General features: G+C 36.7%; 1 protein-coding gene across 3 annotated transcripts in view; it reads right to left on the bottom strand.

The window, feature by feature from the left end:
• The window catches only part of HMMR (hyaluronan-mediated motility receptor (RHAMM)), a 33,740-nt gene that overhangs the window by 11,348 nt on the left and 6,985 nt on the right, over positions 1–15,407 (bottom strand). Inside the window, exons 4-12 of one of the 3 annotated variants that reach the window (XM_011947729.1) lie at positions 13,684–13,731; positions 11,307–11,495; positions 9,913–9,999; positions 9,723–9,823; positions 7,941–8,015; positions 7,636–7,814; positions 6,993–7,141; positions 5,526–5,740; positions 2,133–2,249 (exon numbers count right to left, since the gene is read on the bottom strand). In XM_011947729.1, coding sequence (XP_011803119.1) covers positions 2,133–2,249; positions 5,526–5,740; positions 6,993–7,141; positions 7,636–7,814; positions 7,941–8,015; positions 9,723–9,823; positions 9,913–9,999; positions 11,307–11,495; positions 13,684–13,731 — 1,160 coding nt within the window. The remainder of the gene's footprint in view (positions 1–2,132; positions 2,250–5,525; positions 5,741–6,992; positions 7,142–7,635; positions 7,815–7,940; positions 8,016–9,722; positions 9,824–9,912; positions 10,000–11,306; positions 11,496–13,683; positions 13,732–15,407) is intronic. The other 2 variants (XM_011947730.1, XM_011947732.1) reach the window with 2 other exon arrangements.

The following is a 15,407-nucleotide window of genomic DNA, read 5'->3' as shown; positions in this document are numbered from 1 at the left end:
AGTGCAGATTCTTACTCCCACATTGGAAAGTGATTTGGTATTAAGTTTTAGAGTTGAACATTCATATACCTTTGGCTTTAGAGAAATTCTTACCTACGTGTATACTTATAGTCACTAAATAACTAATAATAACCAAACAAATGGGAAACAACCCAAAATCCAAAGAATGAATAAATAAGTTGTGGTATATTCATACAATAAAATACTCATAGCAGTGACTATCAACAAACCATAGCCTCAGACAACATGATTCAATCCTGAAAACACACATAATGCAGAATGGAAAAATAAGTCCCAGGAAACAGTATATACTATGATGACATTTTTTGGTAAAGTTCAGGGAGAAGGAAAATTACATAATGCATTATTTGTATGGATATATGTGTCATAAAATTATAATACACAGGGGAGAAAAAGCAAGGAAATAATGTAGACTTTGGGACAGTGTTATCTGTTCAGGGAAGGCATGAAAATGGGATGGTAGAGGAACTTATACATGGATACTAAGTTGTTGAAAATCTTTTGGCTTACTGGTTGTCTTTTATAGGTTCATGCATGTCAGTTTTATCTTCAAGCTCTATAGTTTATGTACGTTATGCATTCTTTTGTATTTACTAAATAAAAGAAAGGAACCTCTCTGCCAAAATGATAAATAAAGCAAATGTGATAAATAAAAATGTTAACATTAATATATAAGTATTCATTATATTGGCCTTTGTAATTTGTAGTTCCACCCAAAATAAACTTTTTATTTAAGGAGAAAATAAGTAGAAGGCATGAGAGGTGAGGAAGTGGATATAGAGACAATCTTCTCTGTCAAGAGAAGGAAAAGGAGAAGGAAAAGGACTGAAAAGGAGTAGAATTTTGGGTTAGGAAGGGAATGACTGGTGGTGTTAGCTGCAAAAGGAAGTTAAGGTCAGAGGAGTTTTTAAAACAATTTGTGTATTTTATTTATTTTTTGTTTGTTTTGAGACAATCTTGCTCTATCACCCAGGCTGGAGTGCAGTGGTGTGATCTTAGCTCAGTGCAGCCTGGAACTCCTGGGCTCAGGTGATCCTCCCGCCCTCAGTCTCCCAAGTAGCATGTGCCACAATGCCTGGCTAATTCTTTTTTTTTTTTTTTTTGCTGTCACCCAGGCTGGAGTGCAGTGGCTGGATCTCAGCTCACTGCAAGTTCCGCCTCTCGGGTTCACGCCATTCTCCTGCCTCAGCCTCCCGAGTAGCTGGGACTATAGGCGCCCGCCACCATGCCCGGCTAATTTTTTGTTTTTTTTAGTAGAGACAGGGTTTCACCGTGTTAGCCAGGATGGTCTCGATCTCCTGACCTCATGATCCACCGGTCTCGGCCTCCTAAAGTGCTGGGATTACGGACTTGAGCCACTGCGCCCAGCGCCTGGCTAATTCTTAATATTTTTCTGTAGAAACAAGGTCTTACTCTATTGCCCAGGCTGGTCTCAAACTCCTGGCCTCAAGCAATCTTCCTGCCTTGGCCTCCCAAAGCACAGGGATTACTGGTATGAGCCACAGCACCCAGCTAATTAACATATTTTAAAGATAGATTTATATTATCAGGTTTTAATATTGATTGGAAAAAATCCAGTAAAAAGATTTCAAATTATGAGAGAAAAAAATGATAGAGTGAGGTCACTGAAGATGAAAAGACTAGGACATTTCATCTGTAACAGGTGGGAAGATAGGATGAGTACAAATGTGGGTCTCTGTATAGGTCTAATGAGGAGATAGCAATTTCTGATTTCTTTATGAAAATGATAACATCAAGAGAGTAAGGCAGAAGCACCAAATGCTTCTAAGTGAATGACTTGATCCTCCCACCTCAGCGTATGGAGTGGCTAGGACTACAGGCATGGGCCACTGCACCCGGCTCAGTGCATAAAAGTTGGAAGTGGATAGTGAGAAAGGGGAATTTCTATAAATTATAAAGGGGAATTATATAAATATAATAAGCTTACCAGATAATGCTAAATGCCCACTTATGGTTGGTGATTATGGAATTTAAACTAATACGAATCGTCCTTTGTGTGACTGCTTTGTTCGCAGTTCACAGATTTCCCTGGGTAAACGCCCCTTTCTGCTTATGTTATATTTCAGAGTGCAGGCTCAAAAGAAAAATACCTTTCAAATTGAGCAGTAACATCTTCAAGGCTTTGCACTGTACTGTTATACTTTTCCTGAAAAAGCAGGGTGGCCTGGGTATGCGCAGCACTACTTTTCTCCAGTTCAGCCTCCTTCCTAAGAAAAAGAAATAATTAAAAGATAAAATGCCACCTACAATTATTACCCTAAGAAAGAAAATGGTATTTACCTTTGAAACTGTGAATCATATAGCTCGTATCTTCACCATTGCATTACCTGCTAAATAGCTCAGATCCTAATTTATGACTTACCTCGAAAGATGTGTTTTTTTTTTTTTTGAGAAGGAGTCTTGCTCTGTCGCCCAGGCTGGAGTGCAGTGGCCGGATCTCAGCTCATTGCAAGCTCCGCCTCCCGGGTTTACGCCATTCTCCTGCCTCAGCCTCCCGAGTAGCTGGGACTACAGGCGCCCGCCACCTCGCCCGGCTAGTTTTTTGTATTTTTTAGTGGAGACGGGGTTTCACTGTGTTAGCCAGGATGGTCTCGATCTCCTGACCTCATGATCCGCCCGTCTCGGCCTCCCAAAGTGCTGGGATTACAGGCTTGAGCCACCGCGCCCGGCCGAAAGACATGTTTTTTATGCATTTTTCTACTAGCTTCAACTTATCTTTTCTGCTTTTTTGCTTTAAAAATTTGGGGGAAGAAGGTAGTAGAATATAAAAGACTATAAAAGAAAATCTTAAGATATTAGCCAGGACTAAAGACTGCAAAAGATTAGCAGTTAAAAAACATCTAGATTGAATGAAGTTTCATTCTCTCCATTTAGATACTTGAGAAAGACTATGAACAATTAAAGACATTTCATTTTAAATTACAGAAACAGTTATAAGACTCTGTGGATTTATTCTGATTATATGAATTACCCACATAATACACTATTACTGAAAGATTCAATAACTTCTTTAATGGATTATTTTGCATAGACAGAATGGGTTTTAAGTCATCTTTATAAACATATGCTATTAAATCTCAGAGATATTTTGGAAATAACATATTTCCACAGTGGTGATAAAATCTTTAGATATGCATATGAGCTTTATGAGACATCTTTTAAAAAACATATAGAACTAAACATTGTAAATAAGCATTGTATACTTATAGACTAAGTTGGACAGTGAGATAAGAAAAACAGCTGGTCAAATTCATTCTGTAACAAGTGTGGGATTTCAAAAAAATACACACCACAGCAATAGCAATCGAATATTACTAAATAGTATATAATAAAAATATTTTCTTCCCTGTCCCCTAGAAGAATTATTTTCAAGACTTAGTTGGTTTTTCTCTTAAGCTTGAAATTTCCATGCTAGAAGGGATCTTAGAGATCATCTCATAAAACTTTTTTATATCTAATGAAGTAGAAAATGAAAGAAACTAAGATTGTCTTGCTCAGAATCAACCAGCTAGCTAACAGAATTAGTAACAAAAATCGTTATCTCTTGACTATTGGACCACAGTTTTTTGGGTTAGAATAAATAATTATCTCAACTTTCCTCTCTGAAAATGACATTATCTTATTTTCTCAAGATTCTTGTTCCCTGAGATTGGCTGTAATATAGAACACCCCTAATTACAATTTTGTATTGTTTCCCCAAAAGCAGGGATATGAAAAACCTTGCTGTTCATTTTCATTACTAATCACAAGAAAACAGAAAAGATTGATAACAAAAGTATCTACCGAGACAGATTCACAGGTGTGATATATATTACAATAACACAAACTCCTATCTAGCCCATAGTCATTGGCTAAAAAATGTTTTAATGATGAGATCCCAAGGATTTAAATAATATTTGCAATTTGAACTCAAGAATCAAACCAGACTTTGTAACTTAAATGTAGTAGTTTGTCACTGACCTGTGTTCCTGAATTATGAAATAGGAATATGTAGGCTAAGGAATAGTTTCTCTTAATAAATAAAAAATTAGCAAATACTATGGACAAAACAAAATGAAATAAATAAGTGTGCGGGAGAAGGAAACATAATGTGGCAGAAATTATAAGGAACTAGAATTAGGGAAAAAAGTGAGATTTCAGTCTTTTTTTTTTTTTTTTTTTTGAGACAGAGTCTCCCTCTGTCGCCTAGGCTGGAGTGCAGTAGTGCAACGTCAGCTCACCACAACCTTTGCCTCCTGGATTAAAGCAATTCTCCTGCCTCAGCCTCCTGAGTAGCTGGGATTACAGGCATGCGCCACCACACAGGGCTAATTTATTTTGTATTTTTAGTAGAGACAGGGTTTCACCGTTATTGGCCAGGCTGGTCTCAAACTCCTGACCTTGTGATCCGCCTGTCTCAGCCTTCCAAAGTGGTGGGATTACAGGTGTGCGCCACCGTGTCTGGCTGAGATTTTAAAGTCTTTCTACTATAAATAATAGATTTCTTATTTTTGAATGTCTCCTAGTTCTAATTATTTTTTCTCATTTGCTTTTTATCAGTTATTGATTCAGAGGGCATCTTGCTATGTTGCCCAGGCAAGAGTGCCACGGCTATTAACAGGCACAATCATTGAGCACTACAGCCTCAAACTCCTGACCTAAAGATCCTCCCATCTCAGCCTCCTGAGTAGCTGGGACTTTAGGCATGTGCCATTGTGCCAGCCTGCTTTGCATTTCTGAAGTGTTTGTGCTCCCTGAAAAATATAATTAAAGGTGTAACTTATACTATGTAAATGCATAGACAAAAAATGGGAATGCTATTTATTAACGGGAGGGATTCTTTATTTTTTTTCCCCAAGTTCATTATTGTTTTTTGTTTTTGAGACAGAGTCTCGCTCTGTTGCTCAGGCTGGAGTGCAGTGACATGATCACGGCTCACTGTAGCCTTGATCTCCTGGGCTCAAGTGACTCTCCTCCCACAACTTTCTAAGTAGCTGGGACTACAGGCACACGCCAACGTGCTCAGCTAGTTTTTTTTTTTAATTTTTAGTAGAGATGAGGTCTCACTATATTGCACAGGCTGGTCTCAAACTCCTGAGCTCAAGCAATCCTCCCACCTTGGCATCCCAAAGTACAGGAATTGCAGCCCCGAGTCCATTATTGTTCTAATGCTGATGTCCAATAAATTTCAGAAATTATCAGAGTAGTAAAGAAGTGCAAAACTTTTGTCATTTGTTTATTAAAACTCTCTTTGGACTTAAAAAAAAGGGGGCAATACATTTAACTTTTAACTTAAAAAAGGGGGCTTACATGTTTGCATGTACGTTTTGTGTACACATTCTGTGTCTACTACTTAATTGTAAAATAATAATTACGACTTAATTGTAAAATAATTCCAACCTCACACGCTCACATGATTGATATGAGAATACTAAAAAAAAGTACTCAAAATAATTTGTGACATCTGTAGTCATATATAAACATGAGATCCTATTAATACAAACCCTTTCAGCTTTCCTTCTAGGAATTTTAATTCTTCAGCTCTAGATTTTGCTTCCTCTTCCAATTGCTTGACTAGCCTTTCAGCTTGTTCCTCCTTTTGCTGTAATTTATCAAGCTCATCCAGTGCTTGCTTTAATTCTTCCTCAAAGAGATTCTTCTCTTTAACCATTTCCTCTTGAAAAGAACAGAGCTTCTGATGAAGACTAGAAGATAATTCCTATATCCAAACAGAAAATCACCAAAATAAATTGGAATGGCATTGTGAGGTTGTACTAGAAGACAAAAAAAAAGTACAGATAAAGAAGGATGAAACCTAAATGCAAGAGATTCAAGGAAACTTAAAACAATATAGAAATAGCATATTTGTTTTCATAGATTATTTCCTATACCTTGTTAACATTGCAGCAAATATCATCTTAGGCTTTTTTCTATGCAACGCACATGCAGAAACTTCTTAAACTAAAATGACATTTTATATATATATATCTGCTTTCCAACTGGCTTTGATATTAATATAATGTTTCACATATTATATAAAAAGTATGTGGTGATTTCCATATTATATAATTATTTTTTAAGCTATACAATATACAAATAAATCACCATTGTGAAATAATTCAAATATTACAAATGATGTTAATATTATCTTTGACGACTTCTTCCCCTAATTTTAGTTTTCCCATTGCAGAGATAGCTACGAGTTTGGAATATATATGCCTTCTGGTCTTTTTCTATACACTTTTCTATACATACACATTTGGGGAGGGATACAAATGATATATACTCTGTTGTTGAAATCTTTCCAGGTCAGTGTATATTCCTCAATTCCTTTAGCTGTTGTAGGTTGTCTAACACTATAATATTTCACATCAGTGCATGTAAGAACCTGTTGGCTTAATTCTCACCAGTATTTTACATTATCAAATGTTTTAATTTGTGCCAATTTTGTAAGTGAAAAAAAATTATTTCTACTTCCTTGGTTACTACTAAGGTGGAGCATCTTTCTACATTTATAGGCCATCAGAACTTCACCTTCTCTTTTTCTATCCTATGCCCATAATTTTTCAGTGGACTTTCTTTCTTCTCACTGATATGTAAAATGTTCTATAAATAATCTGGATTTTAAAAATTGCTTTGTTTCTTCTGTAAGTAGACACTCTTTTACAAGGTAAGTGTAAATGTTTATATAGCCTAAATCACACAAGCATGAACCAGAAAATTTTTTAAAAAATTATTTCCCTGTTTTGCTGTATCTGTTGTCATTTTCCCACATTATTCATAACCCTGTGGTAAACATGTAGTGAAAATATGTAGCTAAATCCTCAGCATATCCATGATTATGTCCTCAGGATAAGACTCTAAAGACTGAACTATTAGATCAAAGAATATACACAATGTAAAGGTGTTCAGAGACATAGGGAAATGTATGACACAAAATAAACAGTTTAAAAAAAATGGTAGTAAATTACTTTCTCTTGTTGCAGAAGTGAATCAACTTGCAATTGTTTTTGTTGAAGCTTTTCACGTTCCTGTTGTTCAAGAATAAGCTTCTGTTTTAAGTTTTGCATCTCAGCATTTAGATTTTCATTGTGTTCTCTATTCCTGTTGACATGTTCTTCTAGAAAGTGCAAAACATGAAAAATACTGGAATTAGATAGGAACATTAACATTGAGAAACTGGACTCCCATAATATTCCTTTATACTGCTTTTAGCATGGTATTGCCAAAGAAAAAAACAAAACTGTGAACTTTGTATCCTTACATATAATATATATTATGTGCTACATAATAAAACCCACAAATCTTGTTCTGTGTATCTACTGATTTTTAAATAGCCACCTAGTGGAAAAGTCAAGAATTATACAACTGTATATATTTCAATCAAGACAGGTAATATGCTGCATTGAAACAAACAGAAAACAAACATTATAAGAGTAAAATATTCTAAAATGCAGTACAGGTTTTTGCTGTTGTATAGCTATATAGTTAATTATATTTAAAATGTTAGTATAGCTAATTATATTTAAAAAGTTGTTTTAGCATAGCAGTATTTTTCCTAAATGTTGTATGTAACACTTATCTAAAGAAAGTAACTATGAAACACTGTAATACCTTTTTCTTTTTCAAGCAGCTGACATTTTGCATTTAGATCTTCTACTTGTTTAGATAATATAACAATATTCTCCTCAAGAGACTGCTTAAGGCTTAAAATTTCATCATTCTTCTCTTTCAAATTTTCTTCTAACTGGGCAATATCTAGCTTGTATTTTTCCACTTGATCTGAAGCACAACTGCATTAAAACAAATTATCTTAAAAAGCACATCTATTTAGGCACAGGGAAAAATAACAGATAAATGATAAAAATGATTCAGTATTAAAAAAATAAGGTTCAATTTAAAGCTACTGCTCATATTACCTAATTTCTTCGATGTATTCTAATAGTTTTTCTGTTTCAGATTTTTCATCAATCTTTTCTTTCTCTATTGAAACACTAAAACAAAAATTGCATATGTTAATACATTCTAGTTTCATTATTTAATAATCATACATAATGCTTATGTACCAGATACTGCTGTATCAGGCAGGCTGACTCCAGAGTCCTAACTCTTAACAATTATTTTATGTGATTTCTCAAATTCACAATTTATATCCAAATAGAAGACTAAAATTTTTATTTAAGTGATCCAGTTTTTGGCATATACACTGACAAAAAACCTATGATGACAAGAACCATAATTACAGTATCCCAAGTGTTAGAAATAATTTTTTTTGTGGTCTTCCTGGTTTTCCCACCCACCCAACATACTTAATAGCATTTTGTGTGCTTTTGTCCCAGACTACCTGGTATTCGATTACTTATCTATTTACCTCCACGAAATCGTCCAATGCAAGAAATGGACAAAAGACTTCAACAGACACCTTGCAAAAGGTGATATGCACATAAAATGGTCAATAAGCACATAAAAATATGGTCAACATTCATAGCAACAAATTAAAATCACAAAGGAGATACCACTACCTACCTCGTAGAAAGGCTAAAATCAAACAGACTGACAACATTAAATGTTGGTGAGAATCTGGAACAACTGAAACTGTCATACATTGCCAGGGGGTGTATAAAAATGGCAAAACCACTTTTGAGTTTTAAAAAACATTATATATACACTACCCTATTACCCAAGAATTCTACTCCTAGAAATTTCTCTGAGAAATAAAAACATGTCCATAAAAAAACATAAAACATGTTCACAGCAGTCTTTTTAATGGCAGAAACTGGCAACAGCCCAAATAATGATCAAAAGGAGAAGAGTAAAGAGATGGAGGGACATTCATAGGGTGAACCACTACTCAGAAATAAAATGGGAAAAATTATAGTACACAGAACAGATTGGATGAATCTTGAAAAATTACATCAAACAAAAGAAGCTACACACACACACATGCTCTTTCTCTCTTGCATGTCCTAAAAAAAGGCAAAACTGGACAGGTATAGCGGCCATGTCTCTAACTCCAGCACTCTGGAAGGTCAGGGTGGTATCACTTGAGTCCAGGAGTTTGAGACCAGCCTGAGTAACACAGCAATGCCCCATCTCTAAAATAATAATAATAATAATGATAATGATAATAAATAAAAAAAGGCAAAGCTAATTTATGATGACGTAAGTGAGAAAGTAGTTGTGGGGATGGGGACATGGCACAGGCAGTAGCAGGGAGACAAGAAGAGGTGTGAAGGAACTTTCTGAAAGGATGAAAATGTTCTCTATCTTGTTTGGTAACGTTACATAGGTGTATACAACTGCTAAAGTCACCAAACTGAACACTTACTATCCACACATTTTATTATATGTAAATTAAAGCTCAAATCAAAGGCTACGATTGTGCATAGATCACAACGTGCTATACCAGTGTTTTTCCATTTCAATCTAATGACCACTTTCATAAGATCATGAAACCTTTCCTCATCATTAATATAGAAGATGTACAAAAGTAATGCACTCATACAACTTTCTAGCACAACATGTTTGAGAATGATTAGGGCTCATTCTCGTTCAAAAAGAGAAATAGGGCAACTGGAGGGAGGCAATGAGATAAGTACTAAGAGAAGGCTGAAGTCTCAGTAAACAATAATTTGTGAAGAGAGTCAAATCAAGAATTGCTTCCACTTAACTGAATTGCTTCTTCACATTCAGTCACTTACAGTTTTCCCTCCAGTTGGGCTATTTTCCCCTGAGACTCTTCAAGACTCCTTTGGGTGACCTGCAGCTTCATCTCCATGCCTTCTTGCTTAGCCATCATACCCTATACAACAAAGATACGTTTTAGGAAATGAGAAAATTGTACCGATCCCCAGATCCAGACACAGCAAACCTGCCAAAGGCAGCACTCACCTTCATCTTTGTTTCTCTTTTGTTTCTAAGTTTCATCAACTCCAAGCTTAGAATTCTCAAATTCTTCTGGTTACCATTTTCAGAAAACTAAGTACAACAAACAGTAAAAAATTCAGAAATATTTTCTGCTAAGATATATTTGAAATACACAAATAATGATTTGTCTACCTATCACTGGGGTTATGTTTTTGACTGTAATATGCTTTGGTAGAGAGAACAGTCTTTGACCTACACCATAATTACTGATTGATTTCATTTTTTTCTTTTCTTTTTAAGAGATCAAGTCTCGCTTCGCTGTCCAGGTTAGAGTGGAGTGGCATGATGATAGCTCACTATAATCTCAAACTCCTGGACTCAATCCTCCTGCCTCAACTTCCTGAGTAGCTGGGATTACTGGTGTGCACCACCACCAGCCCTAGCTAATTTTTCAAGTTGTTTATAGAGATGAGGTCTTGATATTTTGCCCAGGCTGGTCTCAAATTCCTGGCCTCAAGCAATTCTCCAGCCCTCAGCCTTCCAAAATGCTGGAAATACAGGCATGAGCCACTGCACCGATCTACTGTTCTTATCCCTCTTTTCCTTAATGTGACTTGCTGGTTTATTTTGATTTTATTTTTATGAGACAGAGTCTCACTCTGTCACCCAGGCTGGAGTGCCGTGTTGCTCACTGCAACTTTCACCTCCCGGGTTCAAGTGATTCTCATGCCTCAGCCTCCTGAGTAGCTGGAATTACAGGTGTGTGCCACCATACCTGGCTAATTTTTGTATTTTTGGTAAAGATGGGGTTTCGCCATGTTAGGCTAGGCTAGTCTCGAACTCCTGACCTCAAGTGATCCATCCGTCTCAGCTTCCCAAAGTGCTGGGATTACAGGTGTGAGCCACTATGCCTGGCCTGCTGGTTTAGTTTTGAAAGGTGGGTGGTCACTCACCTCTATGTGCTGGAGAGTACATTGCAAGATTCTAAAGCAAGTCCCTGAGACAGGATTTCTTGAAACATGTTTGCTTAACAAAATGAATCTGAATTGCCTGGTATACTTTGTTTTGTTTTGTTTTTTTGAGACGGAGTCTCAGTCTCTTGCCTAGGATGGAGTGCAATGGCGCCATCTCAGCTCACTGCAACCTCCACCTCCTGGGTTCAAGTGATTCTTCTGCCTCAGCCTCCAGAGTAGCTGAGATTACAGGTGCCCGCCAATGTGCCTCGCTAATTTTTGTATTTTTAGTGGAGATGGGGTTTCTCCATGTTGGTCAGGGTGATCTCGAACTCCCAACCTCAGGTGATCTACCCGCCTTGGCCTCCCGAAATGCTGGGATTACAGGCGTGAGCCACTGCGCCCGGCCCGAAAAAACATGTTTATATTTATTCAACTGTAAATGTTATCATGAGGCTCAGATACCTTAGATTTTAGTAGTTCATTAGTCCTGGTCAATTCAATAAGTTGTTTCTCCAGTGTAGCATTATTTGCAGAGAGAGACGTTTTTTCCCTGAGTGCAGCATTTAGCCTTGCTTCCATCTTTTCCAACTCAGTTTCCAGATCCTGGATCTGCCTGTCCTGGGTACCACGTTCCTGTAGAAGAACACGAATCTGGACAAAAACAAGGTAATAATAAATGATTACGAATAATCACCCCTAAAGTTTCTGGAAAAATCTCTGATTTTGACATTATGCTTGTAGATATTCTAATGTTACTAGCTATCTGAATAATCATATTTACCTATGATACATCTTAAAAGTCTTAATGCATTTTAAGAACAGAAGAACTTTAGTTGCTATAAATTCCAAGTACAATTAAGCTATTTATTCACTTTTTTTTTTTTGAGATGGAGTCTTGCTCTGTTGCCCAGGCTGGAGTGCAGTGGCGTGATCTCGGCTCACTGCAAACTCTGCCTTCTGGGTTCAAGCGATTCTTCTGCCTCAGCCTCCCAAGTAGCTAGGACTACAGGCACCCCCCACCATGCCCAGCTAATTTTTTGTATTTTTAGTAGAGATGGGGTTTCACTGTGTTAGCCGGGATGGCCTCGATCTCCTGACCTCGTGATCCACCAGCCTTGGCCTCCCAAAGTGCTAGGATTACAGGTGTCAGCCACCAAACCTGGCCGCTATTTATTCACGTTTAAGGTATTTCCACCTATAATAGTTATTTTCTTTAGCTTACATTACACAAATTCAAATTAGCTTAAAATGCTAAATGTTTTTTATTTCAAGAAGGCAGAGCTGGGCTTCTGAGGAGAATGTACTAGGCACTGGCAAGGCATCATTCCTGCTGCTATTACCAGATTTAAAAAGCGAAACCAAACAACAAAACCCCCCCTCAAACCAATATTTGTCCACAGAAAATGTGGAAGCCAAAAGACAATGAAATGAAACGATATTTTTAATGTAATGGGGGAAACCTGCCACCCTAAAATTCTATACCCAATGAAGTCACTGATATAAATTATTAGTTCTAATCCTGGCTCTACCACTCACTCACTTACCAGCTATCTCACTGAGACTCAGTGATTACTCCTCAGTGATTAAATATCAACCCTTACATGTATCCTCAATAAAATGATAGCTAACATTATTAGAATAAATACAAAAGAATCAGAGCAACTGAGCAGACGTCTACAGTTACTCTGACATACTCTTGGTCAAAAGCCAACATTCGACTGTAATCAAATGAAAGATTTTAATATATCGAAAGAATATATCCATGAGAAAAAGAGTTGGTTAGCAACGGAAACAGAAAAAAAAGACGGCAGAGAAGCGAAGTTCACAGTGAGCTGTTTAGCATTGCTAGGAAAGTAAATCGGTTCTTTAGGTCAATACTGTTCAATAGAAATTTCTGTCATGGTGGAAACGCCCTGTCCAGTATGGTAGCTGCTAATCACATGTGGCTATTGAGCACTTGAAATGTGATTAGTGCAACTGAGGAATTGAGTTCTTTTTTTTTTTTTTTTTGAGATGGAGTCTCACTCTGTCGTCCAGGCTGGAGTGCAGTGGCCGGATCTCAGCTCACTGCAAGCTCCGCCTCCCGGGTTTAGGCCATTCTCCTGCCTCAGCCTCCCGAGTAGCTGGGACCCAGGCGCCCACCACCTTGCCCAGCTAGTTTTTTGTATTTTTTAGTAGAGACGGGTTTTCACCATGTTAGCCAGGATGGTCTCGATCTCCTGACCTCGTGATCCGCCCATCTCGGCCTCCCAAAGTGCTGGGATTACAGGCTTGAGCCACCGTGCCCGGCCGAACTGACTTCTTAATTTTATCTTATTTAATTTAGATAAGTCACATGTGGTGAGTAGCTACCACATTGAACAGTATAGCTCTGTGTTATTTCACCCATGAGAAAGGCCTATACCTATTGTGCAGAGCAATGCATGGAGTTAGCCTACCTTCATCACAGTCTGACCACTAGGATTGCATGCTCACTAAGAAATCCTCTAGCTATGTTGTCTTAACATAAGTTAGCATACAGGAAGAGTGTGAATGATGGATAGATATAAATATCTGATCCACATATCTAATTGTAATCAACTGACATAATGATTTTCAGTTACCAGTTTTTCATTAAGTGGGCTATCTTGAATCTTGGCCTTGCCAGCATACCACATTAACATAGCCTGGATAGATCAGCGAAATATTGTAAGAACTGTTTTCCCGTACGCACTGTTCTGGATGGCATGTTTGCCTCACTGCAAGACTCCTCACACTGCAGCAGATTCCTTATCTCTTAAATCTATGTAACTCTGTTTCTATCATATGTACATTTCAATAAGTTGAAAGCACTGCTTACCTCTTTCTCTAATATCTTCAAATCTTTATCATTCTTTTGAGATTCCTTCTGTTTAAAAGCCAAAGAAAACTTATAAGCAAATTTAGATATCACAAATATCACAGCCAAATTTGTTTCTTAGTTACCAGAAAAGACTAAGGGATCCAAACAGTTTCTATTTCAAACATTACACTGAGTCTGTTAAAAATTTTGCGGGTCACTCATCTGATAAATAAAAGATTCTAAAAATCTCAAGATATTTTAGGTTTAAAAGTTTTCAACCCAATAAATCAGGATTTTCCTAATCAGCCCAGTGAAAAGAACAGGTGGAATTTTATGAATAAAGCTACTGACTGCCTCCCTCTAATGTTAAACAGCAACACATCTTGAATATTTCATTATGCTATCTCAGAAAGAATCTTACAAAGAGAAATCAACTCAAACTTTGATACCCAAAGAGGAAAATATACAGATGCAAAGAAATAAAAACTGAAATAGCATAAGCTCTGATTCTAATTTTCTCATTGGCTTTATTCTAAATAAGACATGTAATTTTCACACTGTATCTTTTTATATCCAACAGACTTTCTGACACAATGGCTAGAAAAAGACTATCTTTTCCATCTAAAAATGGAAGAAAGTCATCAACATCTTGAATGAAATCTGTTTTAGATGTTTCTAAGTGGGGCAGGAGGTGGGAGTGACATCAGTGTCATGTTTATTAATTTTACACTCCATGAAATTTTTTATGGGGAAGGACTATTATTTTGGGGCTCCATACAAACTTGTATGTAATTTAGTTTTCTAAGGGGCTTTATAAATTACAAAATTTCAGGACAATTTCTTCAAGAAATTTAAGTCAAACCACTTACATCAATTTCTAAGAAGAGTGACTATAATAGTCCTGCCCAATAAAAATAATGCAAACCACGTATAAATCTAAATTTTTCCAGTAGTGTGTTTAAAAAGTAAAAATCTTAATATATTTTACTTAAGCCAATATATCAAATATATTATTTCAGCATGTCACTAGTATAAAATTATCAATGAGATGTTTTATATTTTTGTACTAAGTCTTTAAAGTTTTCTTTGTATTCTACACTTACAGCACATTTCAATTCAATGCTAAATTTTCATCAGAAACATTTATGTATGTTTAGTTTCATAAAACACAGAGAGGAGAAAGTAAATTCACATACTCAAGTTGTTCCAAAAATATTTAAAAGTGTTCCACTAACAAAATTGAGTATATCTTTAAATATACATTAATTAAAATTAAATAATATTAAAAATTTAGTTCTTTAATAGCACTAGCCACATTTCAATTGCTCAAGAGACACATGTGGCTATGCTTCCATGGTGAACAACACAGCTCTATATTACAGAATATGAAGCTTAGGCAACTGCCAAATGAATGAAGAACCTAAGCCTAACTTTTCCCAACTCTGAATATTTTTCACATCAAAAAACCTGGTAATTTGTACAACTTTCTAACTTTATTTTTATTTTTGAGATAGGTCTCGCTCTGCTGCCCAGGTTGGAGTGCAGTGGCACCATCTTGGCTCACTGCAACCTCTGCCTCCCTAGGTTCAAGCGATTCTCCTGCCTCAGCCTCCTGAGTAGCTGGGATTAAGGCACGTGCCACCACACACGGCTAATTTTCTTGTATTTTTAGTAGAGACGGGGTTTCACCATGTGGGTCAGGCTGGTCTCGAACTCCTGACCTCAAACAATCCACCTGCTTC

Source organism: Colobus angolensis, unplaced genomic scaffold, assembly GCF_000951035.1.
Source record: "Colobus angolensis palliatus isolate OR3802 unplaced genomic scaffold, Cang.pa_1.0 Scaffold27, whole genome shotgun sequence".
Taxonomy (NCBI): domain Eukaryota; kingdom Metazoa; phylum Chordata; class Mammalia; order Primates; family Cercopithecidae; genus Colobus; species Colobus angolensis.
Note: the sequence above shows the minus strand (reverse complement) of the source record. Positions and strands in the feature narration are given on the sequence as shown.